This window comes from Aspergillus pseudoviridinutans, assembly GCF_018340605.1.
Source record: "Aspergillus pseudoviridinutans IFM 55266 DNA, scaffold_3, whole genome shotgun sequence".
Lineage (NCBI taxonomy): Eukaryota > Fungi > Ascomycota > Eurotiomycetes > Eurotiales > Aspergillaceae > Aspergillus > Aspergillus pseudoviridinutans.
Genome location: NW_025091283.1, coordinates 2,214,832 through 2,242,630, shown reverse-complemented (window position 1 = coordinate 2,242,630; position 27,799 = coordinate 2,214,832). Strand labels below are relative to the sequence as shown.

The following is a 27,799-nucleotide window of genomic DNA, read 5'->3' as shown; positions in this document are numbered from 1 at the left end:
ATTCGGGGGCTTGCTTCCGAGCACATCGGCGGCTTGGAGGAGTAGTGGTGCAACTCTTATGATTTCAGTTCTTAAGCCATCAAGAGGGAAGAGCATCCAACTGCCTCCTTCGTAACCTATTCAACAGGTAAGGCTGTAAAGAAGCATCCAACTGCTCTCCATCATACAAGCCCTGACAGACCCGTTCTTCTGCGCTTGCAGAGATCTAACTGAGGGTGGTGGGCTACCTTTCAGTACGCAGTATCATTTCAACATAGGCATAGACGTGCATAATACGATCTACAGAATATAGCGATTGCAATCGTCGTTGTTTTTCGGACAAGTTAAGACCGTGTGTAGATGCTCATAATCTTTAAACTGTACGAAACTGGCAATGATGCATGATGCCAAATCAGAATAGTCATGTACTCTACTTGTACTTGGGTAATTCCTCCATTCGGAGAATGCTCAGGTGTGTCTCTGATACCTCTTGTAGATCATAGAGAAATATAATATGATATCATACGGCAGGGCATAGAAGGCAACTAGTAACCCTAATAATTCAATCCAATATATATCAACCACAAACGACCACGCAAGTACACATAGTAGTACTCCCTTCGCAGATAGAGACTTGGAGCTATCGATAGCTCGCAACGGCGTTGGGTAACATTGTAGCACAGCAGATTGCCGTTGACAACGCATGTCGTTGTCAGGGCAGATTGCTTATAAACCCCCTTGATTCATCCCTTCCCTCACTCCGCTGTCGATCCCTTGCCAACTCCAACATTGGGCCTATGCAACCTCAGAGAGGATCATTCATTGCTTTCTCTTGTGCAAAAGTACGTTGAGGAGAGGGAAGTAGAGTAAGATGCACTATATCTGGAGGGAGCTGATGCAAGTAATCATGCGTTTAAATCTTGATGACAGTGCTCTGTATACCGACTAGATTACATAGCTAGTATTTTGTTGTTGAATACGGCTTCAATAGACGTTGATCTCGTCTCAAAAATCAAGTCGCCGTCTTAAACCCGGCAAATCAGTTGGCAGTGCTTCCTTCCCTCCCTGCTGATTGATGTGCTGGGGACAGAAGGAGTTACACAGCTTGATCAGTGTGACCTTGATGCTTGAGGCCATCACTACCTAGCTGTCTATGTTTCTTCCACCGTCTGTTGTTATGCTCACCGGTCCGTAGTACTACTCCTACTACTTCTGCAGACACATTGACAAGTTTAAACTCTGCTTTTTCTCGCTTCTTTTCCCACAGATTATGTGCTGTTGTTCATCTGCAACTTTCTTTTCTGTTTCTATCCACCTCTCTTTCTGCATGCTGGCCTGGTTGCCTGAACCTTGACGCGATTTACCGTCATTCGTTTCCCACCCTCTGGCTCCTTCGATCCCTCATCTGCATCTCTCTGACGATCGTTTCGTCGCACTATCAACTTCCAGTAAAGCTTGATGATATCCAGCTGCCTGCCTCTCACTTAATTCACGGTCCAGACTCCGCACAAGCCGCAGAGCTCCACGTTCTTTCGTTCACTCCAATATTAGGGCGCTATTGACCAAGCAACCCCCCGCATACCAGTCCATCAATAGCTTCATAACAGCCCCATCGTGGCGACACTCGTTAGACTTCATTCGACAATAAACGCCACTGATTATATCAGACGATCTTGCCATCTGCACAGTCCATAGGGCAAGCCGTGTGATTCGTGCTCCTCTCATTCCCACCACTGGCGCCATCCTCATTCACAGACCACATTTACAAGCATACTTAGCGTTGGCCCGTGAATCATTAGAGCTGGTCTCCTTGTGATTCATCGGTTTTCTTGATCTCTTCTCTCTTTCCCTCGACACTTGTACAATCTTTCAGCTCTCACTGGTCCGACTGGACTATCACCAGCATGGAGCCTGCTCTGTCGAGAAGAAAGAGCATCAGGATGAAGCCTTCTCTTTCGTTTCTATTTGGCCCGCAGGTAAGAGCAGATACACCAAATCAGACGACATGAAATAGAGGTTGACTCGATGTTAGCAGAATTTTGGCTTCCCTCGGCGAGAGGAATGCTCGAGATATTACGACTTGAAACATACACCCATTATCTTTAGGCGCCGATCTGTGCTGATTGAGCGTCGCAAAATCTCTCCCCGGCTGGAGCGTGAGATCCGCTGGTCTTGTGTCTTGCTTGCGAAGAGCATTGAGCAAGAAGAATTTGAACATGATATCAGACAAACACAGACCTGCCATGATGCCTCCCTCCCGCCGGAGAAAGTTGAGGTCCGCGCTACGGTTTCAGCTCCAGGGGAGCAGAGCCAATGCAACAACGACATCAGGAAGTACGACTCTGCTATTGAGCTAGATACTCAGCCTACCTCCAGCCTGACGAATGAAACCTTCGACTTCAACTCTTCTTCCAATCACGATTCATCAACGAGTGCTAGCTCGCCTGCCACAACCTGCAGCGACATGACTTTCTGCACCGGACTGTCTAGTATTGAACCTTCTCTCAAGGGCCTTGCTCCAAAAGTGCAAGATCAACACTCAACTACAGAAGAAATTCCCGTGGAATGCCCACCAGCACAGTCCGAAGAGGCCTTCCTGGCAGGCGAGTCCAGCCCTAATCTCTCCACCGACGAAGAGACCATCTCAGATGACGTCGAAGTATTCCTCAATCCAGATAAGACCACACTCAACCTCGGGAGGACACCGAGCCTCTCCCGACCGTGCACCAAGGTCGCCCAACTCAACCACAAACCACGCTGCGAGGACTTCCCAGCTGTACCGCAGCAGAGCAATCCCGCCGAAGCAGACGAGACCAGCGACGGAGACTTAACGAGCAATCACCTACTATCCAACCCCGTCGAATTCGGCGCTACCTGCATTCGCAAGCGCGACGACCAACCCCCCGCGATCGTCGACAGCAGCGGCGTCGTCCGTATCATGACAGACGCTGAAGAAGCACAGCGCAACAGCGACCTCCAGCTCGCCGTCATGGAGAAGATGAAAACGGGCATTATCGGATGCAACTTCACTTTGCCTGCAGAACAAGAGGCCGCTGCTCCCCCATCGAAGTCGGACAAGTCTCCACTACCAGCCTCCGCAAAACAGAAAAAGTCGTCTCTCTGGTCTCTAAGCTCGCTCATCTCCAAAGAGAGCTTGGCGAGCCTGAAGCGCCGTCCCAAAGAGCGCAAAACTCATTCGCCCTCCCATTCTCGATCTCAGTCCGGGTCTCAGTCTGAGGCTCAGCTTCCCCGCAAGAGCAATTCTTTGCTGAGGAAGATGTCCAAGTTGGACATGGGGAGGCACAGGCCCGGCAGTGCGTCCCGCAGCAAGGACACAGCGGGATTCAATCGGATCGCCAGCTAAGTACCTTATTGTACTCTGCTTCATGGATATGCCCTACCACGGCGCTTGCTTAATCTTCATCTGGCTTGACAGCGTGCTTAATCGTAATGGCTGATTTGTGAATTTTTTTATTCCGATATTACAGTATTTTTTTCGCTGACAGCAAATTGCTTGTGACTTGTTATTTGCGATCTGTCTAGACATTTGCGTCCACTCGACTCGATTACGGCTGTTTATGAAGTCTGCTGCATGCGGTGGATGGAAAAGCGTTTACGTTCTGTATGGCTACTACGAATTACTTGAAAGCAAAACGGGAACTTAATGAACTATACCATATCTATTGGTATCAATCTCTTCAAGTTTGTCTCGTCTCATCCTGAGGTACATCATTTCCCGTCATCGAATCGAGTAAACCATAACGTAACAGTAAGGAAAAGAAAAAGACCAAGTCATCATCCATCATTCATAACCATCAGGGTCGAATTGTCTACAAACCCAACCAGTACCGCGTCTTCCCAACCTCAAACGATGACGTGAGCACCTCGTCGCCCGTCCCCGTCACCAGCACCTCGTACGTGCCCTTCTCGGAAGCCCACTTCTCACGCTGCTCGTCCCACCAGCTCGTTGCTAGCTTCTTCTCCACCACGATCTCGACCTTCTTCGTCTCGCCGGGTTGTAAGAACACCTTGGCGAAGCCCTTGAGTTCCCGCACGGGGCGGTTCACCCCCGTCGGCGGGGGGGCGACCCACAGCTGAACAATCTCGGCGCCGGCCACACTGCCTGTATTCGTGACGGAGAGAGTAGCAGTGATAGGCTCACCGTCTTCCAGCTGTGGTTTCTCGGGGGTAGTCGCGAGGGATAGGTCCGAGCGGGAGAAGGTGGTGTAGGAGAGACCATGGCCGAAGGGGAAGAGAGGGGCCAGATCGACTTTCTCGTAGTAGCGGTATCCGACGTACACGTCCTCGCCGTAGAGGACGCGGCCGCGCTCGGAGCGGAAGTTCAGGTAGGACGGGTTATCCTGGAGGCGGACGGGGAAGGACAGCGGGAGCTTGGCGGAGGGGTTGACTTTGCCGTAGAGCACGTCTGCGATGCCGTTGCCGCATTCGTTGCCGCCGAACCAGGCCTGGACGAGGGCCTTGGCCTTGTGCGCCCACGGCATGGTGACGGGCGTGCCGCTCTGGATGACCACCACTGCGTTCGGGTTCGCGTCCAGCACGCGGCTGATCATCTCGTCGCTGCCTGGGGGCAGATCCATGTGATCGCGGTCGTGGCCCTCTGTCTCCCATTCGCTGGTGAGACCGGCGAAGATAACGACTTGCTCCGCCTGGGAGGCTAGCTCTGCCGCTTTGGAGATGAGTTCCTCCTGGCTGACGCGGCGGGCGGCGCCGAAGCGGAACCCGCCTGGGCCGAAGATGACTACGCCGCGCATGTCGAGGTCGGATGTTGGGGCGCTGCCGAATTGCAGGACGACCTTGTAGGTCTGGCCGGCTTTGAGTTCCTTGGAGCCTTGCTCTTCTACGGTGGCGTTGCCGAAGAAGGCGGTGCCCTGGCGCTGGTTCTTGGAGTTGTCGACGACGAGCTCGTCGTCGATGAATAGTTTGCCGGTGCCCACGACTGTCACGCCAAAGTCGTAGATGCCGTCTTCTTCCGGCGTGAAGTAGCCCTCCATGTCAACGTAGAAGGTGAAGGTCTTGATCTTGGGGTGCCTGTAGTCCATCAGAAAGCCGCTGGAGGATTCAAGGTGCAGTTCATCAATGAGCTGGCGGTTGGGTTCCGAAGGGGGCTCGTTGTACACGCGGAACTTGAAGCCCTTCTTGCCATCGTCCGTCTTGAGCAGAGGCCCGAGCAAGGGGAGTTCCTTGTACGAGTAGACACCCTGTGAGAACTTGACCTCGCCCTGGCTCTGGGCCGAGACACCTTCAAACGGTGTCACGGTGTAGTAGGCATCTAGGGACGCTGATCCGCCACCGCAGTATGCGGCAGTCTTCGCGTTTGGCCCAATGACCAGAATGGGTTTCTCTTTCTTTAAAGGCAGAATGTTGTCCTGGTTCTTCATGAGAACTACTGATTCTGCCGCCGCTCGTCTGAGCAGAGCCTGATCTTCTGGCCGATTCAAGGACTTTTCAGGAGCGTGCTCTGGGATACCCAACGGCTCGACAAAGTTGTGCAGGTTCAAAATGTTGCGGACCCGCTCGTCCATCACGAATTCATATGCCTTGTTGGATGAAACGGCATGCGCCAGAGCGGTTCCGCGCCAGCGGGTTGGGCCTGGCATTTCCAGGTCCAAGCCAGCATTGATGGCATCGGAAGTACTGTATGTTCCAAACCTGAAAATTGTCAATATCTTTCTGTGCTGCAGAGTCATTCAGCATTGACCAGGTGTGAACTTACCAGTCACTCATAACCAGACCGTCCCACCCCCACTCCTTGCGGAGAATATCGGTGATGATCTGCTTGTTCTCACTGACATGCGTTCCATTGATCTTGTTGTAGGCTGTCATAACGCAGGCAGACTTGCAGACCCTCATCGCCAGCTGAAACGGCAAGAGATAAATCTCGCGCATAGCGCGCATCGTCACAATGCTATCAACAGCCAAGCGCTCATGTTCCTGGTCATTACAGACAAAATGCTTCAGAGTGGCCGCAACGCCCGTCTCCTGCAGACCTTTGCAATAGTGTCCCKCTAGAATGCCGGAGAGCACACCGTCCTCGGCGAACGACTCGAAGCCTCGACCTCCAAGCGGGGATCGCTGGATGTTGATTGTAGGTCCCAGCACGATATGCGAGCCTTTGGCAATAGACTCCTCTCCCATCAGTCGGCCCACCTCTTGCAGGAGCTCAGTATTCCAAGTCGCGCCCAGCGCTGTCGCGCAGGGAAAGCAGGCGGCCGGGACGCCATTGAAGAAGCGTGTGCCGCGCACACCATTGGGGCCATCGGACATGCGAAGACTGGGGATATTGAGACGGGGAACAGCAGCCGTGTGCCAGAAATCAATTCCTATTATCAGTATTCTTGTTAGCTGATTGTCGATGTATCGTTTACCAATTCACGTGGGGAATCACATGTGGATCGCGCGATCACATACCAGCTGTGAGAGCTACCTTCTCACCGAGCGTGAGCTCCTCAATGGTCTTTTCAACATCCAACTGGACCATGGTGAACAAACGATCAAGTATTTACAAGAAAAGAGAAAATGGCTCCCTCCGATCAACGGTTGGGCAAATACACAATAATCAATGATGAACCACGACTCTCAGAATTGCAGACAGTTAAATAAACCAGCAACACAATGAAGAGAGGAAGGAGGAACCATGTGAGGAGAATGACGACAAAGAAAAAAAAAGTTGAACAATTGAGGGGAAACCGAGCACTAGATATACTGCGGCTGTATCTCCAGTCTAAGCATACTCCAAAATCTCCAACTGCACGCGGAATGTCGTCTCGCAAGAGGAAAAGAACAAGTAATCATCAACTGAAGATGAAACAACCCGTGTCTATCTATTCTTTCGTTCTACCGTCCCGAATTCTCCGTCGCGATCTTAGGATCGGGTGGGTTGAACGGTTCGTTGTAGATAGCAGCCGAGTGCGGAAGCATTATTTCGCAGCAGTTTTGGAGTTCTGCACCTCAAGCATGTCAGCATCAGTGCATTACTCCGTACAGATGGAGCTTCTCCAGCCGGTGGATCACCGGTTGGAACACCCGAAGTTCTCCCAGCGGTGGAGAAACATGCACAGATTACTCCTAGTAGATGGTTATGTATTAAAATGAAACTGACAGGAACGCCCTCGTGAGCACTGTCACACTAGCATGGATAATCTGTAGTTAGCCAGGGAATAATGATAACAAGCACGGGCGGGAGAAGCAATCCCACTAGTGCTCGCACGATATGATATGGATCCCGGCAGTCAAGGCTTCAGGGACCGATACGTCGATGACGCTAGACAGGGAGCTAGATGAAAAAGGAAACGGAGCAGCGTCCGAGGATTAACCGACACTTGGCGGTTCAGAGAGCGGGGGAAGACGCGGAGTGTCGGTCCGATCTGCCTGTGATTCTTGAACTAGGATATACATTCGGATAATAAGAATCGTGATGGTTTGACGGCTCGATTTGAGAGCTTGACACGGAGTGGGGGTAAAAGAGATGTTACTGAGGGAGACTAGGAGTACTGGAAAACAGACTGTAAAGCAGCCCTCGTGATAACGACTGTCGGTCCCAGCAGCTTCACCTCAATGCTATACGCAGAGAAGAGAAATACTAATCAACAATGTCATCATTCCATCTGATGATTCTGCTGTTTTCAATAATACACGCCTATGAATTGAATTCCTGTATTCAGGGCCACAACGAAAAGAAGAATCCCTTAGATCCGACGTAGGCTTGGTGGTAATGCAGCAACGAACACCGTCCAACAAATGCAATGAAATAGAGCCCCAAATGAGATAAAGAAGAAAGGAAACACAGTGTCCGAACGAATGGAGCATACAACAAAAGCTAGTCCGTTTCTCTTCCCATTCATTGCCCTCGCCGGGGCCGTTTGCTTTCCCCTCCCATGCGCATGCCTCCTCGGCCTCCACCACCTCCTCCTTCACCAGGTCCATCATCTCCTCCAGGTCGGCCCCGTTTTCGGTGAGGCCCCCCGCTTCCCCCGTCGCGATTGTAGTCCCGATCCCGTCCCCGGTCGCGATTCCGGTCTCGATCCCGGTCCCGTACCTCACGACCGGCGTTGCCGCCACCGCCGCCTGGACCCCATCTTCGATCTTCCTCCGCGTTACCCGGAAGGGGAGGTGGTGGTGGCGGCGGAGGAGGTGGTGGTCCGCCCAACGAAGAAGGAGGTCGGAGACGGCCTTCGTGTTCATGGCTGCCCGGTCCAAATTCGGGGTTCTCTTCCCTCTCTCGGCGGTCTCGGCGACGGTTCTCTTCGCGCGAGCCGGCTCCACGTCGCGAGGCCTCTCGCGACTCATGTCGTTCCTCTCGAGAGACGGTTCCTCCAGTATCACCGCGTCGGCTACGTTCGCGTTCAAAGTCTCGGACCCGTTCTCGTTCCTCTCGGCGACTGCTACTACGGCCTCCGTCTTCGTCCGGACCACCTCGGCGTTCACGCTCACGATCGCGATCACGTTCTCTATCCCGATCCCGATCTCGTTCCCGTTCCCGGTCGTGTGAGGCTCTGCCAGATCGTCTTGACTCAGATCCTGTTTCTTCCACTGGTTCACTCCGTCCCCCGCCGAGACGACTCTTGGAAGGACCATCGTCTTCCGTAAAAGAAGCCGAAGGCCGGCCAGTCAGAAGATCAGGACGGCCTTGACTGGATAAACCCGATCGGCTACCCTCTTCCGAAGCCCCCGGTGTTCCTGGTCGAGTGCTTTGGGGCGAGGGACCACCCATACTTGACTGTCTGTTCGCGCCGCGACCACGAATTTGCGGCCCAGGGCCTCCACGGTCTCCAGGTCCGCCTGATTGTTGGAGCATGTTGTTGATCCCCGCAAACCGCTTGTCCCCCCTTCCGCGTTCACCACCAAAACCAGGTCCTGATGGTGGCCCGCGATTGGTTGAGGATGGACCGGAGGGCGGCGCAAGGCCACTACGAGGTCCGGATGGCGGAACAGTTGATGCGGGAGACGGAGATTGATGAGGGCGTGGACTGCCGCTAAAAGTGTCCTCAGTGGCTTGCTGTTGCAGAGCCTTGAGACGGTCTGGATGAATTCCACTGGCATCGAGCTTCTCAATTGTTGGCGAGGACGGGCCGGTTGAACTCGGCTGTTCGGGTGCGCCTCGCATTCCTTGGCGACCTGGTCCAGTGGGGGGTTGACGATCCGGGGCCCCGGCAGGAGAAGACGGTGTAGCATGCGAGAGACCAGAGGCGGTGCGTCCACCCCGTCCGGATGGGTTTCTTCCCCGTGGACCAGACGGGATGTCTGATGTTGACTCTGGTTGACGTAATCGGCCATGGCTCATGTCGACGGCAGGCTCCCTGGGCTTGGGGGCATCCATAGGGGCCCGTGATTGCCGGTCACTGCGGGGTTCGGTCGGTGCATCGTCATACCGCGAACGCGCTTGAGGGTGAGAGGGGAAACGGCGGTCATCAGGTGGGAATCGTTCTGGACGATTTGGGAGGTCCGCCCTTGGGGGTGAAAGAGCTCGTGTTTGCAAAGCTCTTCGGTCATCTTTTTCTTGTCGCATTTGCTCGCCGCGCCGATATCCGTCTCCACCGCGCTCAGGGTGATCTTGAATCAAGTCTGCGCGATCAGGGTGAGTCTGTGGGCCAGGTGGTACAGACCGTGACGAAGGAGCTTCGCGGGAATCTGGAGGTCCACGCAAGCGTCCAGGACGGTCAGGCCAATCCGCCTCACGCGTGAGACGTCCGTCACGATGTGGAGGGCCCCGGAAGGGTTCGTCTGCAGGCGGTCTGGGAGGAAAGTCTCTTTCAAGACGACCGTAGCTTCTGCCTTCTGGCCCAGGCTGCTCGAACGATCGGCTATGTTCATGATCACCGAACCGGCCGCCCCGAGGGAATTCTGACTGTCTGTCTCGTCGAGCATCCATGAGATCCGAGCGCGATGGCAACCGGCCGTCATCACCACGGAAGGGGCGACTTGGTATCTGCGATTGAGGACGCATATTGGGACTGCTGAAAGGAGCTCTCTCTGATTCCGGCCGTCTGGGAACATTAGGAAGGCGTCCAGATTCCGAAGCCTTCGTGGCCGTTTGCGATGCGGCAGGCGAGTCAGAAAGTCGGGGATGCGAGGGGAGCTCGGCTTCTGTATGAGCCTCCGTGGAACCAACAGGTTTCTCGCTCGAAGGTTGACCGCTAGTGGTCTCATGAGGCTGTGTGACGGTGGACTCTTCACCTTGGCGTGATTCAACTTCAGCTTTTTCTGCTGGTTTCTGGGCAGCTTGATCGCTTTGCTCATTGTCCTTAGCTGATACATCCATCATCTTAGCATCTTCGATCTCCCCATCCTCTACCTCGGTCTTTTTAGTCGCTTCATATCTGGGGCCGCCTTCAGGTCTGCGCATGACTTTGTTAGAAAATATGCTAAATCATGGACTGGTGCCGGATGTCAACTTACTCGGCGGATGTTGGGGGCTTGAACTCGGGCGCTGCAGCATTCAGGGAAGCTGGTGTAGTGGATCGAGGCCGTGGAGTCCCGGGTTTTCCAGCTGCTGGTGCAGGTCCCTTGCCCGCTGGTTGGTTTGAAACCATGAAGGCTTGCGGTAGCATCCATTTCTTCTCTCGGCGATTCAGGTCGCCGATCAGCGATGCAGCAGGGATTTTCACGTCGTCTCGCTCATCGTTTTGACTAAGGTTGTTAACGCTAGTGAGCATGTCACGACCAATCCAGTTGACAGCGGGGAAATGCTGCACGACTGCCTTGAGGACACTGATCGCGTTCCGAATATGCATGTATTCGCCTCCATTCAAACAGATCTTGAGTGCGGAAGCCAGAAGTCTGTGCCACTTGTACAATAGCCGGCGGAAGTCCTCGTACTCCAAGAACGTGGTAGGTTTGCCTTCGGGATCGACATTGATGGCAAAACCAGGCAGGTCTTTCTTCGTACCAAAAGCTTCCTTCTCATACACAGCCTTGTCGGCATGCCAGCGACCGAGATCGCGAATGACCTCGTTCAAGAACCGGCCAAGATTATCCGCTTCCCGCGAGGTGCATTGGAAAATCAAGGCGGTAAGTCTCTGTTCGCGGAACAACTGATCTAGCAGCCCAACAGTACGAAAGTTGGGTGTGCCGGACGTGTGTAAGAACTTGAGCATCTTAAAGCAGTAGAACGCATCGATGGGTGACAGCAGCAAACGGGGCAGGAAGCACTGTTCCAGCAGGCTGACGTTGAGGGAATCATGCTTCCCGCGCATGCCCGCGAACCACCGGTCCTTTTCCTTCTGTAGCCTTGTCCTTGTTTGACCGTAGGCCTTCAGATGAGCCTTGTTTTCCTCCAAGATGCGTTCCTGCAGTTGGGTTATCTGCTTCTTTTCTCTTTCCTTTCGCTGAGTGCCGGCCATGCTAATGTCGGATCGATCGCTGTTGATGGCCACGACCTTTTTCTTCTGACGTTCGATTTCATCTTCGTAAGCCTTCTGGGGTATATGTACGTCGTAAAGCGATAATTGCCAGAAGATGACGTAAAAATGAAGGCCGACCACTCCCCAAGTTTCGGGTGTCAGTGCCGACTTTACCTGATCCTCGAGATCCTGCATCACTGGGTTCAGAGTTGGACTAAAGGATGTCAGTTGCCCTGAAGTAGGGTTGCTGTCTCCCTCTGTGGTTGCCACTGCTTGCTCCTTGTCAATCTCCATAGAGTTGTCGGCGGTTTCATCCGCAGTGCCGTTCATTTCACCCTCATCTGTCGTTTCCATCTTGTCATCCTCGGATTTGATAGGCGCAGCTTCGCTTTCGCGGGCCCTCGCAGCAGCAGCTGTTGCTGCTTCCTCCTCTTGCATTACTTTTTCAGCATCCGCAACCTTGCGGGAAACGCTGGGTCGGCGGATCCAGAACGCAATCTCAGGCTGAATACCAAATTCCTTGATGAGAGAAGCCAAGTCTGGAACAAAAGAATCGAACTCATCCACCGACAGGTTGCTGCGTAGGAGATCCAGATACTGCGCTAGGATGCGATGGATCTCGTCGAAGACGTTACCTAATAACTTGAGTTCAGAATCTCCCTCCGTTGCCTTGTAGATACACGTCCAGCGTTCCTGGGCGATTGCAACAAGCAATTGTCCGGCCAGTTTCGATACTGTCAGAGCTTTCATCAGTCGTTTCGAAGTTGTTTTCGATTCGTGCCGTTTGTCGAGTAGTTGTAGGATGGTCTGTGACTGGAGGATCTCACCACCGGCCATAGCTTGAATCTGCGCGTCGTTGAAGTTTGTATCTGTGATGATACCAGCCATAGAGCTAATCATCTGCTCCAAAATGATAAGATCTGTGGAGTTGTTCTGCCGAAGTTGTTCAACAACGTACTGAAGGACAGGGGTAGGATCCATGATAGAGTAGCGCTTATAGGTCCTGCCTGCGAATGTTGCCAACGCGTTTAGCCATCGACTGGTTAACAGCCCGCCCTCTTGCACTCGGCTTCGTCCCTTTTGGCCAAGCGAGTTGATTAGGGCCCAGGTGAGAATATCATATCCGAGGTATGTGAAGTAGCGCGCACACTCCACCACAACTTCAATGAGGTTCTCGTAAGACTCGATCTGGCTGATGGCGACGTTGATCACGATACCGGGATTGGCAAAAGCAATCTTCGCTAATGCGCGAGCCATCGGTCGTATATTTGTTTTGCTCAGCCTCTTGAGAACGTCCTTCGTCTCGGCCCTCGCTTGATCAAAAGCCGACTTGATATCCGGCAGTCGAGAGGTCTGTCCAGAATACCATTCCGCGTAGATGTTGTACCTTGTTGCTCTGGGGAAGAATCCAAGAAGATCGAAAACCTCATTAACAACCCCGGGGTTTGCCTTGGTCAAACTGATCGCAGGCACCAGGAGACGTTTGCAGAGATCCTGCCAGCGCGCTTTGTTCTCTGGTGAGTCATCTTGAGTAAGGCTGGATTTGCCAATCCTCGCAAGCTTAGCTAACAGACTGGGGTCAAGTCCAATTTTGTGCCCAGAGATATTCAGAACCGACGAACAAAGAGCAAAAACATCATCAACGGATTGGCAGACTGGGATATTATCGGCCCAATCGTCCCAATAGAATCTATAATCGGTCCCATCATTCGTGTCGTCCTTGTCGAGCTGAGCCCAGCGAAGTACTCGTCTTGGAGGCGCCGAAGTCAGCCGAATCTGTCCTTTTGCCAGACCTGCCTGATCTTGGCTTGGTATTTGCTGTTGTTCCCTGAGCTCCTCGGCGGTCGGTAAGGGACGCAATGAGCTATACACTTTGCTCAAACTGTGATGCAAGATACGGTGAATGTATTCGGGGAGTTCGGGATAGGCATCCATAAGCCAGGGAAATTTGCTTAGGATAAAGAGAGACTCAGGGAGGGCTCCGATGGCGAGCAAACTCTTTAGCAGCATAACCTTCTGATCCGAGGGCTCTGGCAGCTCATCTTCATCCGTCTTCTGCGGGGTTGCTCTGTCCGCCTCTTGGTCCTTTGCAGGAGTGGATGACCGTTGTTCTGATTCCCGAATGCGTGGAATTGGTAACGTATCGTCTGACAGAGCACCGGCCATCATCAGAGCATTTACACCTCCACCGGGCCGCGCAGCTCTCTCTCTTTCTGCTTTTTCCTTCATTTTCTCCTCTTTCAGATCGTCCATCAATTCGTCAGGTCTCCAGAGATGAGGGTACAAGTCGCGAAGCGAGATAAATCCGACTTTGATCAGAAGGGCCGCCAGATAGATGAGGTTGTCGGGGAGGACATCTGACTTATCCCGCGCTTTCGACGAGTAGAAGCGTAGCTTGAAGCCAAGAAGCTGCGCTGCGACCCTGTTCCCTTTGGGGGGTAKAGTTCCTGTCTCTTCGATCCATTTCCGTGTTTCCATCTCTTCTTCTGACAGATTCGTGTTTTCTGGAAATATACGCTTTCTCTCGTCTTCGGAGATCGGCTTCCGTCCAATTTCGAAAAAGGCTCGAATACCAATCTCTCTGACTCTGTTCCAAAACTCACGATCTCGCTGCTCATTGGCTTGCATCATCTCAGCTCGCTCCTCGTCCGTTGTTGCCCACCCTGCGGAACCTGGTAGTGCCCAATTTGGCAGGCCAGAATCACGGTCATCACCACCAAGAGTACGGGAAATATCGTCTTTGGGCCACCAGGAGCTAACTCGGAGAAGCTTAACAAAGAAGCGATATTGCTTCACAAGCACTGCGGCGAAGACATCAAGCGTGACATCTAAAACTCGGCCAACGTCCATATCAAAGGCTCCTATCATAGCCTTGACCCTCTCGAAGGTATCTTCAACGACCTCGCTGGTCGGTGGTTCGTTGTTGCTAGTGGTGAAAAGCTCGGTCAACAGCTTGGAGTACCCTTCCGACTCCTCCCGCAGCAAGTTGTAGTTGGACTGTCGGTACAGAAGATTGGTTTGTTTACGAATGCCGATGCGAGTAAAGGTGTCACGAACAAGACCCAGCGTCTGTAGGACGGGAGTCTCGAGTTGGAGGCGCAAAAGAGCCGCATTGATGCCTGTGGAGAAGACCAACGGTCTCAAGGCAGGATTGCTAGGATCGGCATCAGTAAGAATAGACAGGGTGTCCAGGAACAAAGAGCGTGTGTCGAGAACTGTTGAGGGTTGCCCCTCATCAACTATATCGATATCTTGAGCTGCCACCTCTTCACCAAGAATCTCCTTGATCACCGTTCCGACGTCGGTGGGTGACAACCGGCCGTAGAATGCAGACCGGATCAGTTCCTGGTAGATCGAAGCCAATTTTGACGCATCCTCCTGGTCCCTCGCCTGCACGCCATCCGTAATGACCTTCTGTCTTCCTGTTGACGTCCAATCTTCAGCTACACTATCTGTGACATATTCGTAATCGTAAGGCGGCGGTGGACCCGGCGGAGGCTTGACGGGGGGAGCAGGCGACGGCAGTGACCGTGACTGAGGTCTCGGGGACGCCTGCGCTTGTGCGGGCGTTTGCTGTAAGCTCGGCGCGGGAGACGGCGAGGGCAGTATACTAGCTGCTACCGTCGGTGAAACCCCGTTTGTCTGGCTCGAATCAGGCACATCTCTGGCAGGCGGAGACATGGCCGTATCCTTCTGTCCAGCGGTGACATTGGGGATGTCATTGCTAGGTCGTCGGCTGAGGTTATTACTGTTCCTCCCGCCTCGACTAGACTGTCTCCGTACGCGACCGCGCGTTTCGGGAAAGTCGCGAGGATGCGAGCCGTGATTGTGTTGCGCCATGTTGAGATTGCCCGGTCGGTGGGGGGAAGGCCGTAGACCGTCGTTGCCGGAGTCGCCAGACCACGATCTGTCGCCTCTCTTCCTCTTTCCTCCAGCACCTGGAGCCATGACAGCTTCGTCCAATCTAACACCTCATAGAGAAAACCGCGAAATCTCCGACAGGTCGCAACTCATGGAGCGGGTCTTTGTAGGTGAAACTGTCAGCACATGCCAGAAGTCAAACCAACAACTAGATGCAGAAATGCATATATGAGATGAAGAGAAAGATACGATGGAGAGGACAACCTGCGGTGGTAATAGTGCGAAGACGGGTGGTGGTGTTGCTGGCTGAATCGATCAAAGAACGGCAGAGAGCTCCAGCAAAACGTAATTCCAAGCATGCAGGAGGATCGCGGCTACGGAGCGATTGGCGCGTTTGGGTCGCTTAACGTATTTCTCGGCGCTAAGCTTTTTAGGTTATCCCGCCGGCATTTTAGGTTACGTTCTTCCTCAATTATTCCCTGTTTTACTACGATAGTTCTCTTATGAAATTTGCTTTAATTACGGAGTCATTTTGCTATTAAGGCTTATAGCTGAATGGAAAATGAATGGCCACAGGCTGTTGTTGTCCGTTTACAACCACAAAGGCGTATTCTGCAGTCGCTTTCATAAAATTCGTTGACTATGCATATCTTTCTGACACTTACATCAGTCCCAAGGCTTTAGCCTCAATCTCCACAATCTGAGGGATAAGTTCCATCAAGCTAGGCTGTTGAGGCGACCAACCGAACAGCTTCCTCGCGCGTATGGCATGGCCGCGCGAGTTGGTCCCCCAAGCATACAGCCCAAAGTCATTCAGCTCCGTGACCTGCTCGTCTGACAATGGCTCAACATCAGGAGACGGAATCAGCTTCTTCTCGTAAGCCACCTTGGCCACAGCACGCGAAACATCACCCCAGACAAAAGACCCGTTTTCGGCGAAATAGTACCCCTGCTCGTTCCAGGTGGCCTTGCCGCCTCCTGCCGCCGCGGCATCCCCTAGGGCCAAGTAGACATTGCTGAGATCCTGGACGTGCACCTCGTGCCAGATATTCTTGCCCTCGCCGATGAGGAAGCCCTTCTTCCGTTTCAGGACGGCAGAAGTCAGCCAGTAGACTTGGACACTCTTCTGGTTGCCGGGACCACGGCCGGGGCCGTAGATGGTAGGGGGGCAGACGATGGCGGTCTTGACACTGTCGGGGGCGCGCTGGCCGGCCCCAATGATGATCTTGTCGACGTTCCGGTGGAAGGAGTCATCGGGCAGGTTGATCAGCTCGTCTACTCCGTCCCAGTCATTGTGCTCCTTGGTGCGCTCGATTCCCCAGGTGTTGGCGCGGAAGTCTTCGACAGTTAGGATGCCGGTGCCAGACGTATGGATCAGCCAGAGGGGCTTCTCAGGGGTGTGGTGAGTAGCGCCTTTGGCGATAGCAGTGGCAGAAGCGACATGGTCGCAGTCGGCGCAGTCTGTACGTCGTGAGTCTATGGTCGCTTGTAGCAGAGGGTGCTCACGTACGGAAGACGATATCTGCATTCTTGACTTCCTCCTCGATCACGTCGGCGGAGTCAAGGTCTCCATGCACGATTCGGACATTGGGGAATTTACTGGCAAGTTGAGCCGCTTTTTCTTTGTTGCGAACCAGGGCAGAAATCTGCCAGTCAGGATGCGCTTGGGAGACCACATAGAAGACATCTCCACCAATGTACCCGGTAACACCTGTGCTGGAAAATGAGGTCGAAGGTGAGTATTATCAAAATAATTCAGGGCGGTTGAACATACAGGAAAACCTTTGGAGCCATAGTGAATCTTTCTCCGATGTATCTAAATAGCTTGGAGTAATTAAGACAGCAACGCTGAGAGCAAGACGTGTGGGACCTAACCACACTTATATAGATCTGCAAGGATTTACAATAATGCAACTCGGAGACATTTTCAAGTTACATACACCCTTGCTTTGAAATCACGCGTTTGGATGTACCCTCGTCTCCGCACAAGACTCAATCAGAGCTTCGAGAGCCGTCGAGAAGTGGGGAGCGGAGGCCGACGGAACTTCAGAGAAGAGCATCAATCCTCAAAATGATTGCTGGGGATAATATTAGTGAAGTAGCTGATTGGAGGTGGAGTGCTTGTTTGGACAGCACTGCATTTGAACTCAATCCTACCTAAGGTATCGTAGACAGACATGACATGATACGAGGATGTCAGAAGTACAACCAAACACGAGGAGGACAACCCCTCATGACGTCCACCGCGATAATCAGTTTGACAAAAGCAGCATCCTCCAAGTCCCCCACCCATGGATCTCATCCTGGGGGTTCAAAAAGTAAATAATCCCCAGTTTATCACCAACCGCGAGGACAGCACAGTACAACACCCAGAACCTGCTACAAAATGCCATCCGACCTCATCACAGGAAGCTGCGCCTGCCACCACGTCACTTACACGGCCAGCCAGCCCCCGTTAAACGTCACAAATTGTCACTGCACTACCTGCCGCAAACAATCCGGCGCACCATTCCAGAGCTGGGCGACCTTTGCTCCAGGCTGCCTCACCTGGGACAAGACCAAGTTGCCCTCATTCCGGAGATCCAGTGCTTTTGCGACCCGCGGGTTCTGTCCAAAGTGCGGATCGAGCGTTAGTATGAAGTATGACTACGAGCCCGAGCTCCTGAGTGTGACTACAGGGACCATCGACAGTGCACATCAAGCGAAGGTCCCGAAGCCGACTTGTCATCTCTTTGTGCAGGAGAAGGTGGCGTGGTTTGATCTGCCTGATGATGGCGCTGATCGGTGGGATCAGTTTTCGCCGGACATGGCTGAGGGTTTGGAGAACTTGCAGACGAAGTCGAGCTGAGCATGTCAGGTACGATTGGAAATACTCTTTTGTTGTACAGACAGAACAAATACAGTATCAACGACGGGCATAATTCATCTGGAACTTAAACAAGGCGCGCTCTGGCCGAGGCAAGGACCACAGAAGTAAACTAGTTGTCACAGGGGAATCTTAACAACATCATGTCCATAATCTACAGAAATAGATCAAAATGTGCTGGTGGCTAATCGACTGGCGGCATTCTTGGCATCGAGTCGGTCCTCGTCATCGTCCCCCACGATCGAGCCAACGCCACTGGGAGACCGCAATCGTCCTTTGGCGATGCCTTGCCCGTTAGTCTCGTCGTCCTCGTCTGCTGCCGGTGCAACGAAGCTACCGCTCATGCTGCGTCCGAGGCTGTCACTACGGCGTGGAATCCCACTCCATGCGTCTCCCTTAGGACCTTGACTGGAAGCGAGGTTTGCCCGGCGGACAGCCGGGTGTGCTTCACGACCCAGGCGGCTCAGACCACCGGACCCGTCGATAGACCGAATGTCCGGACGAACACTTTCGAGTGTAGCCAAAGTTCTCCGCTCCGCTTCGATCTGGCGAAGGGTATACTCGCGTAGACTGTTCAACATATCATTCGAGGTACGCTCAAACCAGGCGCGCTTCTCCAGAAGAAGGTTCGAAGTGACGCGTTGTGTCCGCTTCGTCAGGTAATCCTCATGGCTCTGAGCCTCGTCCAGGGCATTGATGGCTTCGTCGACCTTATCCGGCCGAACCGACGAGCTGACTTTCAGTCGGTCCGCAGCTGCACGCTTGCTGCGAGTGGCTTGCTGAGCTTGGATGAGTTCGCGCAGAAGGATGTGACGATTAGTCAGTGTTTCCTTGACAATAAAAGCATCTGAGGAATGATAGCTCAAGGGATCTTCAAGTGTAGTCGCCTCTGCGGTTGCCTGGACCGCGTGGAAGTCGCCCACGGTCTGAATAACCTTTCCCAATTTCTTGTAGGCATTGGCTAGGCCGGGGTGAGTCTCCTGCACGTGCATCTGTCCTAATTTGACGCCGAAATCAGATTCAGCAAGGCCGAGCCCTGAGCGGAATCTCAATTAGTGAATTCTCGTCCAGCCAAAGAAGTATCAGCCACCTACCTCGACGAGCCTTGACCACGCGATCAACCTTATGGCCGGCGTCCATAGTTCCAAGGTAGAACATCTTCACAATAGGCCGAGCATCCTGCAGTTCAGGGGTATCATCAGGCGGCGGGGCAAACTGCTTCAGGACCTTCCTTCGAACGCCTGTTGCAGGTTGCTTCATTCGAACGACAGGACTATAGCCAAAGTCGCTTTCGACAAACAGAACAACCTCATCATCCTGCATAAGAAATTCATTGCTCATAACAATGTTCAGCCACCGCTGCATCGACGCCTTAACTCGGATCTCGTCCTCTTCGGTCCCTGCCCCGGCGGGGGTCAATGGAGGCGGCACTGCGGGGACGAGAACCTCCGGGTTCGCGGAGATCAGATGGTCCGCTAGTTTTGTAAACTCGGCATGGGTACGCCGAACGTCTCGGTACTGTGTCGTTCTGAATTTGGGGACATTTGTCTGATGGCCGGCGTCAGTTTTGTTTTACTGCAGGCGAACAGKCTGCCACAAGAACACCGCTTACATGAACATCAAATCGTAGGATAGGATCCTTCTTCCCCGTCCTCTCCAGTCCCGTAATTTTAGCTTGGATTTTATACGCAGGTCCAGGTCTGGCGTTGGCGTTCTGTCTGGCTCCGGTTTGATACCGCGCGGGCAGCTGAGACCGAGGCTCGTTCGCATACTGGGCTTGTGTAGCATACGGTGGCTGCTCAACAGCATAGTCAGGGTCTCCTAATTGCGCACTTTGAAGTCGTTCGGATAGATCAGGCGAGTCGGGGGCTCCATTCTCGGACGATCTTGGTCTGGAGTCATCGCCCTCCTGGTCGCCATTGTATCCGGGCTGTTGGTGCGGGGGTAGCGGCGAGGAGGGAATATCGTTGTTGTTGGATGCAGGGTAAGATGTCTGAGTCGCTCGAGGAGATGCCCAGGGATCAGAGCCCGAGGGATGATCCGGGTCCTGACTTATGGCCGAATAGTCCATGGGATGTTATCTATGCCTCAGGCGGATTAGGTAGACTTCTGGCTCCGATGCAACCACGTCTACAAGGAGCTGCGGGCGCGACCTTGTTAGTTCAGACGACGACCAGGGAGATTGAACCTAAATTGATGTGAAAATACCTGTAAATCCTTAAGAAATCTGATTGAAGTATTTGGAAAGAACAAGGGAGAAGAAAAGACCGCCACGACGTGGAGAAAATGAGGAGACGAGCATCTGCCTGGAGAGGGAAGCGTTGCAGCCATGGGGGCGGAGGTAGTACAACCTTACGTCGCTGGGGAGGATCGGCGCCTGATTGGCCAGGCATTCAACTCACTGATCTGCTTCTGAAGAGAAGGATGAGGTATCACCCACTCTGAACTTTCTCCCTCGCGCAGTTTGCTTTATCTCCTCTGTTCATTTTCCCTTCTTTTATTCTGAATTATAATGAATACTTTCAATTGAATGCTTATATATTGTCAATGATATCCGGTCATGGTTGCAGCTCCTTTCCTGCGCAGCTTTCCCCAGGCGGTGCGATCCAATCGTCCTAGAGCAACTGTTGATGCTGCCAAGCGCCTTGGGTTGGGAACAGGACGGACCGCGATCTCTGACAAAATATGTTTGCTTCGGAGTCAATGTCAATCAAAGGGTTTCTCGACATCTACGTCAAGATGGCAAGAGAAAATTCTGGACCGAACAAGGAACATTGGTATCATAGCCCACATTGATGCAGGCAAGACGACCACCACGGAGCGTATGCTCTATTATAGTGGCTTTACCAGAAGGATAGGAGATGTGGATGAGGGATCTACAGTCACTGATTTTCTCCCTGCTGAGCGTGCGCGAGGAATCACTATTCAATCGGCGGCCATTACCTTCCACTGGCCGCCAACAGCTGGGGAGAGTGATAAGCAAGAAGTGCAGACCCCCAGATCTGCGACATCGCATACGATTAATCTGATTGATACTCCTGGACATGCGGACTTTACATTCGAGGTTCTGCGATCGTTGCGCATCTTGGATGGCGCAGTATGCATACTTGACGGTGTAGCTGGTGTCGAGGCGCAGACGGAGCGAGTCTGGCACCAAGCAAGCACCTATCGCATTCCCCGGATTGTCTATGTTAAMAAATTAGACAGAGATGGGGCTGCATTTGGGCGGACGGTTAGAGAGGTAGGCTCCCGACTTGGGAGCTTCCCGGCTGTGTGTCAGATTCCGTGGTTTGAAAACGGCAATGGCCGCTTTGTCGGTGTGGCCGACGCGATCAACCTACAAGGCCTTCGATGGCAAGAAGGGGACGGCAAGGTGGTCAAGATGCTGAGTCTTGCGCAGTTAGATGCCGAGGAGGCCCAGCTCGGTAAGGAGCTCCGACGTGCCCGGATAGCGCTTGTCGAACTGCTGAGCGAGCACGACGAGGCAATGGTGGAGAAGTTCCTGGACTACGACGAGGACCATCTTGCCGTTCCTCCGCAAGACATCCTGGACAGCCTGCGCCGGTGTCTCCTCGAGGAGCCAGAAAGCAACATCGTCCCCATCTTTGCGGGCGCCAGCTTCCGCAATATCGGAGTCCAGCCCCTGCTGGATGCCGTGGTGAACCTCCTTCCGAGTCCGCGCGAGGCCCCCGACCCGGAGGTCAGCATTGGAGGGGTCCAGGGAGGCTTGCAGCGCCTTCTCTCGGGCGAACTCATTGTAGAGTCGAGCGAAAAGACCGCATCTGCCAAGGGTAAGCATAAGAAGAAGTCGGTCGCGCATGCAGAGTCCCAGAATGTGATGAAGAACCTGCAAGGCTGCGCCCTGGCCTTCAAGGTAGTCAACGACGCCAAACGAGGGGTTTTGGTATATGTGCGGGTGTACTCTGGATCCTTGGATCGCAACTGCATTCTGTTCAACACTAATCTCAACGTCTCGGAGCGCGCCCCGCGCCTACTCAAAATGTACGCCAACGATGCGGTGGAGGTGGATTCGATCCCCGAAGGACACATTGGCGTCGTGGTAGGCCTCAAACACGCCCGGACCGGAGACACCCTCGTCTCGTACGCGGGGAACAAAGCAACACCGCCAGATCCACTCAATACCCTGCAGTTGCGGCCCATCAACGTACCACCTCCCGTCTTCTTCGCCAGCGTGGAGCCCCACAGTCTGAGCGAAGAGAAGAAGATGCAGGAATGTCTCGCGCTCCTCCTGCGTGAAGACCCCAGTCTCCATGTCACCGTCGACGAGGACTCCGGGCAGACCCTGCTGAGCGGAATGGGCGAGCTCCACCTGGAGATCGCGCGCGATCGTCTAATCAACGATCTCAAGGCCAAGGCAACCATGGGCCGCATCGAGATCGGCTACCGCGAAACCCCTCTGGGCCCATCCCCCGCCGTAACCAAGATCTTCGACAAGGAGATCGCTGGCCGCAAGGGCAAAGCCGGCTGCACGGCCCTAGTCGAGCCATTCAACCCAGACACATCGCCCGCCCCTGAACCGGACGCTCTCGCTGTCGAGACCCGCGATGGGAACCAAATCATCATCCTCGCCCCCGACCTCCAAATCGAACGCACCAAGAAAGGCACGGAGGAGAGCCCCCTCCTCCCACCAGGCCTGGACGTACACACCTTGCGAACAGCCCTGCAAAACGGCTGCCTGGCTGCCCTGGCCCGCGGGCCCCAATTCACCTTCCCCATGCACAGCACCCGCGTTACTCTAACCCTCGACCCGGCCGCACACATCTTCGGCACCGACACCACCCCCTCCGCGCTCTCCGCCGCTGCGCGCCTCGCCACATCCGCCGCACTCCGCGACCTCCTCCCCTCCCCCACCCAGCCAAGCCCAGGAACCTCGCTCATGGAACCCGTCATGAACGTCATCATCAGCGTCGACGAAGCCAGTCTCGGCGCCATCGTCCACGACATCTCCGCCTCCCGCGGCGGCCACATCGTCTCTCTCGACGAGGACATCCCAATCACTGCTACCGATGTCTCGCCCGCACCCACCGGCGTCGAAGAACCCGTCATCATCGACCAAAGGCGGATCTACGCACCCCCGGATCCCTTCGAGACACCCTCCGTCGGCGTCGAGATCCCCACCGCGGTGAACCGGCCCCGCACCATCACGGCGAAGGTGCCGCTGAAGGAGATGGTGGGATACCTGAAGCATCTCCGCAGTCTGAGTGCGGGCCGGGGCACGTTCGTGATGTCTGTCGATCGGTTTGAGGTTATGAGCGCGCAGAGACAGAAGGCTGTGCTGGCKGAGTTACGCGGAGGCTTTTATTGATAGCTCCAGCGCACCCCCTGCTGTACTATAAATGACAACAATGTATACTACGTACTCTATACTCATGATAAAATGTATGTGTATGTACCTGTGGATAGCAGAAGACGATATGCTTGCCGTCTCTGCTGGCATGTAGCAAGACAAAACGCTCATTGCAATGACAATCGGTACTCTAAACCATCAAAGAACAACCACGACCAGCAAGTAACACACTCACCAGCCTACCAATTATCATCCCATCCTCCCTCGTCACCTCCTCTTCCACCCGAAGACGCCGTCCCCGTCGCAGCCCCAGACCCAGCACCAGACGACCCCCCGCTCGGCCCACCGCCACTAGGCCTGATAGCCGTCGTCCCGATCGCACTCGACCGCGACGCGTTCCGCCGGTGAGTATCCTGCTCCCCCAAGGACGCGAACTCATCCCAGAAATCCTTCCGCTCGGGTTCCTGGCGCTGCCGGGCCGCCGGCGCAGCACCAGCATCAGGACCCTCAACAAAGCGAGTCAGATGGTCCGCGGCGCCACGGGCGCCAACCTGGAGATTCTGCCCCAGCTGCGTGGCCTGGAGCCGCGCCTGGGCCGCAAATTCGGATTCAGCTATCTAAGACACACATTAGCCTACCTTTCCCATATCGGACAGTTACTGGGGAGGTACCGTCTTCGCCGTCGGCTGGATATACATCTCATTCACCGTCTTGGCGCTCTTCCCGACAGCAGTCGTAAACCAGCCGAACCCCTTTGTTAGCGCGCCGACCGGATCCTTCTGGAACTCGTCTATGCCCGGCACTGCCCCACCCGCGGGGGATGTCTTGGATCCTGCCGTGGGGGGCATGCCGCCGCCGAAGCCCGTGAATTTCCCGCCCTGCGAGGGCGGCAGGGAGGCCGAGCGCGTTGCGTTCTCGGACCCCAGCTTGGCGAAGTATGCCTCGTTGCGATCTTTCCTGCTCGCGCCGGCGGCGTCGAGACCATCGAGCGAGGCGGGGGAGCCAGCGCCGCTGCCCCTATTCGTGTTCGTGAATGGCGTGCTCGACCGTGATGTGGATGGCTCCGCGGCTGGTTTTTTGGGCTTCGGCTGGCCGGGGACGTATTCGCGGCCCTCGACGGTGGCGGAGAGTCTCTCCTTCCATTCTTCGCCGACCTCGCCTTCGTACCGTTCCTTGATGGTTGAGTCTTCGAAGGTCCGGCCTTCGGACTGGGTGATCGGGTGGTTGTCGTAGAATGTCTTCCAGGGGTCGTTGCCTCCGTTCTCCATGCGTAGGATCTCGGAGGTCTTAAAGGCGTCCATGGTGATGGAGCGGACGAACGAGATATGCACACCTAATCCACGATGCGTGCCGGCGCAGTTGAGGCAGATGAAGGTTCCGAATTTAGGGGAGGCCTAGACAGGAGCGCCAGGTCAGACTACTGTCCAAGTATCCAGCTATGTGTTATTGAATTGGGGGCAATGGTGCGGGGGTTGACGAGAGGTCAAAGAGTGGACGAACCCATTGGGGCGAAGGAGCACCGCAGTCGCAACATTTGTCGTTTCCATTCGTCTTGGAGATTTGAAGAAGCTAATTAGAGGAATCATCAGAGTCAGCCTGGTTATCTCGACATTACACAATCGCGGCAAAACCAGGAGGCAGATGCATACCTTGGCCTTCGTTTCTGGATCAACCTCCCACATTCGAGACATGATGTGTTGTGTAAATCACAAAAAAAATCATAAAAAGGACGGAAATAAAATAAAAAGAGAGCAGATTAGAAGACAATGGCTCTCTCAACCCCCTAAACGCACTGGTGTGTTTGGAGTTAAAGCCGTCGTCAGTTCCCTAATTCAAGTTATTGGCGGGGCCGCCCCCTCCACAGAAGATGCTTGGTGGCCACAATGCAAGACTTGGACGAATAGAGCAATGGGTTGGATAAGGATAGACAATAGGCATATAAGAGATATATTGATCCAATTATGTTAGAAACAAATAAATAGTGTCTCTCTGCCCAAGGATGAAGACTGTTTGACCTCAGGCTCGTGGTCGAGAATGAGCGCCAAGAAGTCTTCCATCGGACTACCAAATACCTTATGACGGAGCCCGGGGAAGATACCGCGCAAAACGATCAAACTCCACTATCAAAAATCATAATCACGGGTACTGATGACGGATGACAATAGTCGTTCAAGGTAGACTACAAAAACAAGAAAGACAATCAAGGCCAGCCTTGCGGCATATTTCATAAGCTAAATGGTGGCTAAGATACAATACAGCGAATAAAGGCAAGATTCGTTAGAAAAGGTCGAGTCTCCCGTCATCACGAGATCCTACGCCGTTGGTCATCTCTCCGGGTAGGGAAGCCAGTTTGGCTGTCCCATATAAAACAAAGGAAAAAACATCATCATCACTCAGTGCTGCGTCCCCTCTGACCAAGGCGAACGGAAATGATATCCACAGCTTTTCCCCAGGCCTCTTTTAATCGAGAAAAAGAAAACTTTTGTCGAAAAGGGCATCTTCACGATGCTTACCTATGAATATAATTATCCATGCGCATTGGCCATCACCTCTCCACCATCACTGACCCCCGACTGACTTTCATCGGCCGAGAAATCAGAAACTTGTTCTTGACTGGAACGATCTTGACATTTACTCAGCAGCTGGGGGAGTGTTCTCCTGCTCCTCGGCGGCAGGAGCGGCAGCCTCAGTCTGCTCAGCCGCGGGAATGGCGTCATCCTCCTTGCCGGGACTGTCAATGGCGACCTTGACGGCAATCTCACGACCCTCAATCTCCTTGCCATTCATCTCCTGGACGGCCTTCTCCTGGAGCTCCTCAGAGCCGAGAGTGACGAAACCAAAGCCACGACCCTTACGACGCTCGTTGCGGGCCTGGAGCTTCTTGATCATGAAACGAGGAATGGGGCGCAGGGCAATCTTGGCGGAAACAGGCTGGTAATCGGCAAAGATTTCCTTGAGCTGAAGAAGAGAGTTAGCAACTAAGCTCAGGTTGATCCAGAAAAATACGTACCTTGTCCTCGGTCAGATCATAGGGCAGGTTAGCTACCATGACTTTGGTCTTGGAAGGAATGCCATCCTCGGGGGGACCACGCTGCTTCTGAGGACGAGGAGCACGAGGCTTGCCAGTCTGCTTAGCGGACTCGCCAGCAGTGGCATTAGTAGCCTCGTTGGCGACCTCGGTCAGAGGGTCAACCTGACCGGGAACGTTGGTAGGAGCCTCAGTAGTAGCGGGACCGTTCTGGTTCTTAGGGCCACATTGTCAGCAAGGCATTGGATAGCCGTTCAGAGTGTAAATGAGACTTACGCGACCTCCACGACCGAAGCGACCTCCACGGCCACGGCCGCGACCGCGACCACGGGCACGACCACCAGCCCGCTTGCGGCCTTCAGTGCCACTGGCGCCCTCACCGCCACTTGCAGCACCCTCCGCCTTAGCCTCGGCAGGCTCTGGCTTGCGGGCCAGCTGAACAGAGACCTTGCGCTGAAGGATCTCCTTTCCGGAGAGTTCCTCGATAGCAGCAGAGGCCTCGTGAGCAGTGGCGAGATCCACAAACGCATAGCCAACAGGGCGGTTAGTGCGGGGATTCACAGGGATGGAGGTGCTTTCGCTGTAGAGAAATCGTGAGTTAGAATTTGAATGCAATTACGACAACGGAAAAAAAAAAATATTCGGTCTTAATGAGGTTATTGAGATCCCAAGTGTAGCTTTCCAATGCGTGGCGCGGTGGTGTGCTCAGTGCTGTGACACACGTGGCGGCATCTACCCCAACAGTAATAGGTCTGCTACCCGTTCCCGCAGCTACCAGCACACTCAAGGATCCAAAGCGAAGACGGAAGAAATGAAGCTCAACAAGGGGCCGCAACTCACATCTTGTAGTTCTTGAAGAACTCCTTGAGCTCCCCCTCAGTGGTCGCGTAAGCGAGGTTCCCAATATACAGCCGACGTCCCTCATCGGCACTGACCGCCGCAGCATCAGTGGGCTGGGTCGGAGCAGGGGCAGTACCGTTGGTGGCCTCGGTGGTGGTAGGGGCCTGGTTGTCGGCTTGGTTCTCGGCGGCAGCAGACATCTTGAAAGACTGATGACACAAAAGTAGGTGTGGTTTGTTGATCGGACTTGACGAGATGCACGGATGTGGTTGATGTGTCACGGACTCAGGGAAAGCTTGAAGTGGCCTGCCTGTTCTTTTCTGGACTTGACGTTTGACTTGACTTGATCGGTTGGGACCGGAAGAACTTGAAGAGGGGGGTGGAGGGAGGAAAAGGGTAGCTTGGTGCCCTAGATACGGAAAGTTGAGGGGAAAATCCTGGGTTTGATCTCAATTGAAGATTTGCCTTGAGAGGGAGAATGGGAAGTCGAGACGGAGAAAGGAGAAGGCGAGAGAAAAAGGGCAGCAGCAGCGGGCGGTGGCACGCTAGTCTGTTTG

General features: G+C 53.9%; 9 protein-coding genes across 9 annotated transcripts; 3 read left to right on the top strand and 6 right to left on the bottom strand.

Moving 5' to 3' along the window:
• Positions 1-1,883: 1,883 nt before the first annotated feature.
• Asppvi_004503 (uncharacterized protein) lies at positions 1,884-3,343 on the top strand (the record flags this gene model as incomplete). Its single annotated transcript, XM_043300454.1, has 2 exons — positions 1,884-1,955; positions 2,012-3,343. 2 exons carry the CDS (start codon positions 1,884-1,886, stop codon positions 3,341-3,343), a joined length of 1,404 nt encoding a protein of 467 aa, XP_043156389.1.
• A 466-nt stretch (positions 3,344-3,809) lies between these two features.
• Asppvi_004502 (beta-glucosidase H) lies at positions 3,810-6,478 on the bottom strand (the record flags this gene model as incomplete). Its single annotated transcript, XM_043300453.1, has 3 exons — positions 3,810-5,649; positions 5,714-6,320; positions 6,409-6,478. 3 exons carry the CDS (start codon positions 6,476-6,478, stop codon positions 3,810-3,812), a joined length of 2,517 nt encoding a protein of 838 aa, XP_043156388.1.
• Positions 6,479-7,837: 1,359 nt separating this feature from the next.
• Positions 7,838-15,287, bottom strand: Asppvi_004501 (putative THO complex component (Rlr1); the record flags this gene model as incomplete). Its single annotated transcript, XM_043300452.1, has 2 exons — positions 7,838-10,334; positions 10,396-15,287. The coding sequence occupies 2 exons, from the start codon at positions 15,285-15,287 to the stop codon at positions 7,838-7,840; spliced, it is 7,389 nt and encodes a 2,462-aa protein (XP_043156387.1).
• Positions 15,288-15,861: 574 nt separating this feature from the next.
• On the bottom strand, positions 15,862-16,994 carry Asppvi_004500 (putative nucleoside-diphosphate-sugar epimerase; the record flags this gene model as incomplete). The annotated part of the gene is made up of 3 exons (XM_043300451.1): positions 15,862-16,661; positions 16,711-16,916; positions 16,975-16,994. The coding sequence occupies 3 exons, from the start codon at positions 16,992-16,994 to the stop codon at positions 15,862-15,864; spliced, it is 1,026 nt and encodes a 341-aa protein (XP_043156386.1).
• A 592-nt stretch (positions 16,995-17,586) lies between these two features.
• Positions 17,587-18,048, top strand: Asppvi_004499 (GFA family protein; the record flags this gene model as incomplete). The annotated part of the gene is made up of 1 exon (XM_043300450.1): positions 17,587-18,048. One exon carries the CDS (start codon positions 17,587-17,589, stop codon positions 18,046-18,048), a length of 462 nt encoding a protein of 153 aa, XP_043156385.1.
• Positions 18,049-18,233: 185 nt separating this feature from the next.
• Asppvi_004498 (retromer subunit VPS17) lies at positions 18,234-20,137 on the bottom strand (the record flags this gene model as incomplete). Its single annotated transcript, XM_043300449.1, has 3 exons — positions 18,234-19,102; positions 19,161-19,614; positions 19,679-20,137. The coding sequence occupies 3 exons, from the start codon at positions 20,135-20,137 to the stop codon at positions 18,234-18,236; spliced, it is 1,782 nt and encodes a 593-aa protein (XP_043156384.1).
• Positions 20,138-20,626: 489 nt separating this feature from the next.
• Asppvi_004497 (mitochondrial elongation factor MEF2) lies at positions 20,627-23,392 on the top strand (the record flags this gene model as incomplete). The annotated part of the gene is made up of 1 exon (XM_043300448.1): positions 20,627-23,392. One exon carries the CDS (start codon positions 20,627-20,629, stop codon positions 23,390-23,392), a length of 2,766 nt encoding a protein of 921 aa, XP_043156383.1.
• Positions 23,393-23,613: 221 nt separating this feature from the next.
• On the bottom strand, positions 23,614-25,065 carry Asppvi_004496 (GTPase-activating protein GCS1; the record flags this gene model as incomplete). The annotated part of the gene is made up of 4 exons (XM_043300447.1): positions 23,614-23,991; positions 24,046-24,768; positions 24,875-24,943; positions 25,024-25,065. 4 exons carry the CDS (start codon positions 25,063-25,065, stop codon positions 23,614-23,616), a joined length of 1,212 nt encoding a protein of 403 aa, XP_043156382.1.
• Positions 25,066-26,005: 940 nt separating this feature from the next.
• Positions 26,006-27,442, bottom strand: Asppvi_004495 (RNA recognition motif domain-containing protein; the record flags this gene model as incomplete). Its single annotated transcript, XM_043300446.1, has 4 exons — positions 26,006-26,332; positions 26,385-26,612; positions 26,679-26,982; positions 27,243-27,442. 4 exons carry the CDS (start codon positions 27,440-27,442, stop codon positions 26,006-26,008), a joined length of 1,059 nt encoding a protein of 352 aa, XP_043156381.1.
• Between the last annotated feature and the right edge of the window lie 357 nt (positions 27,443-27,799).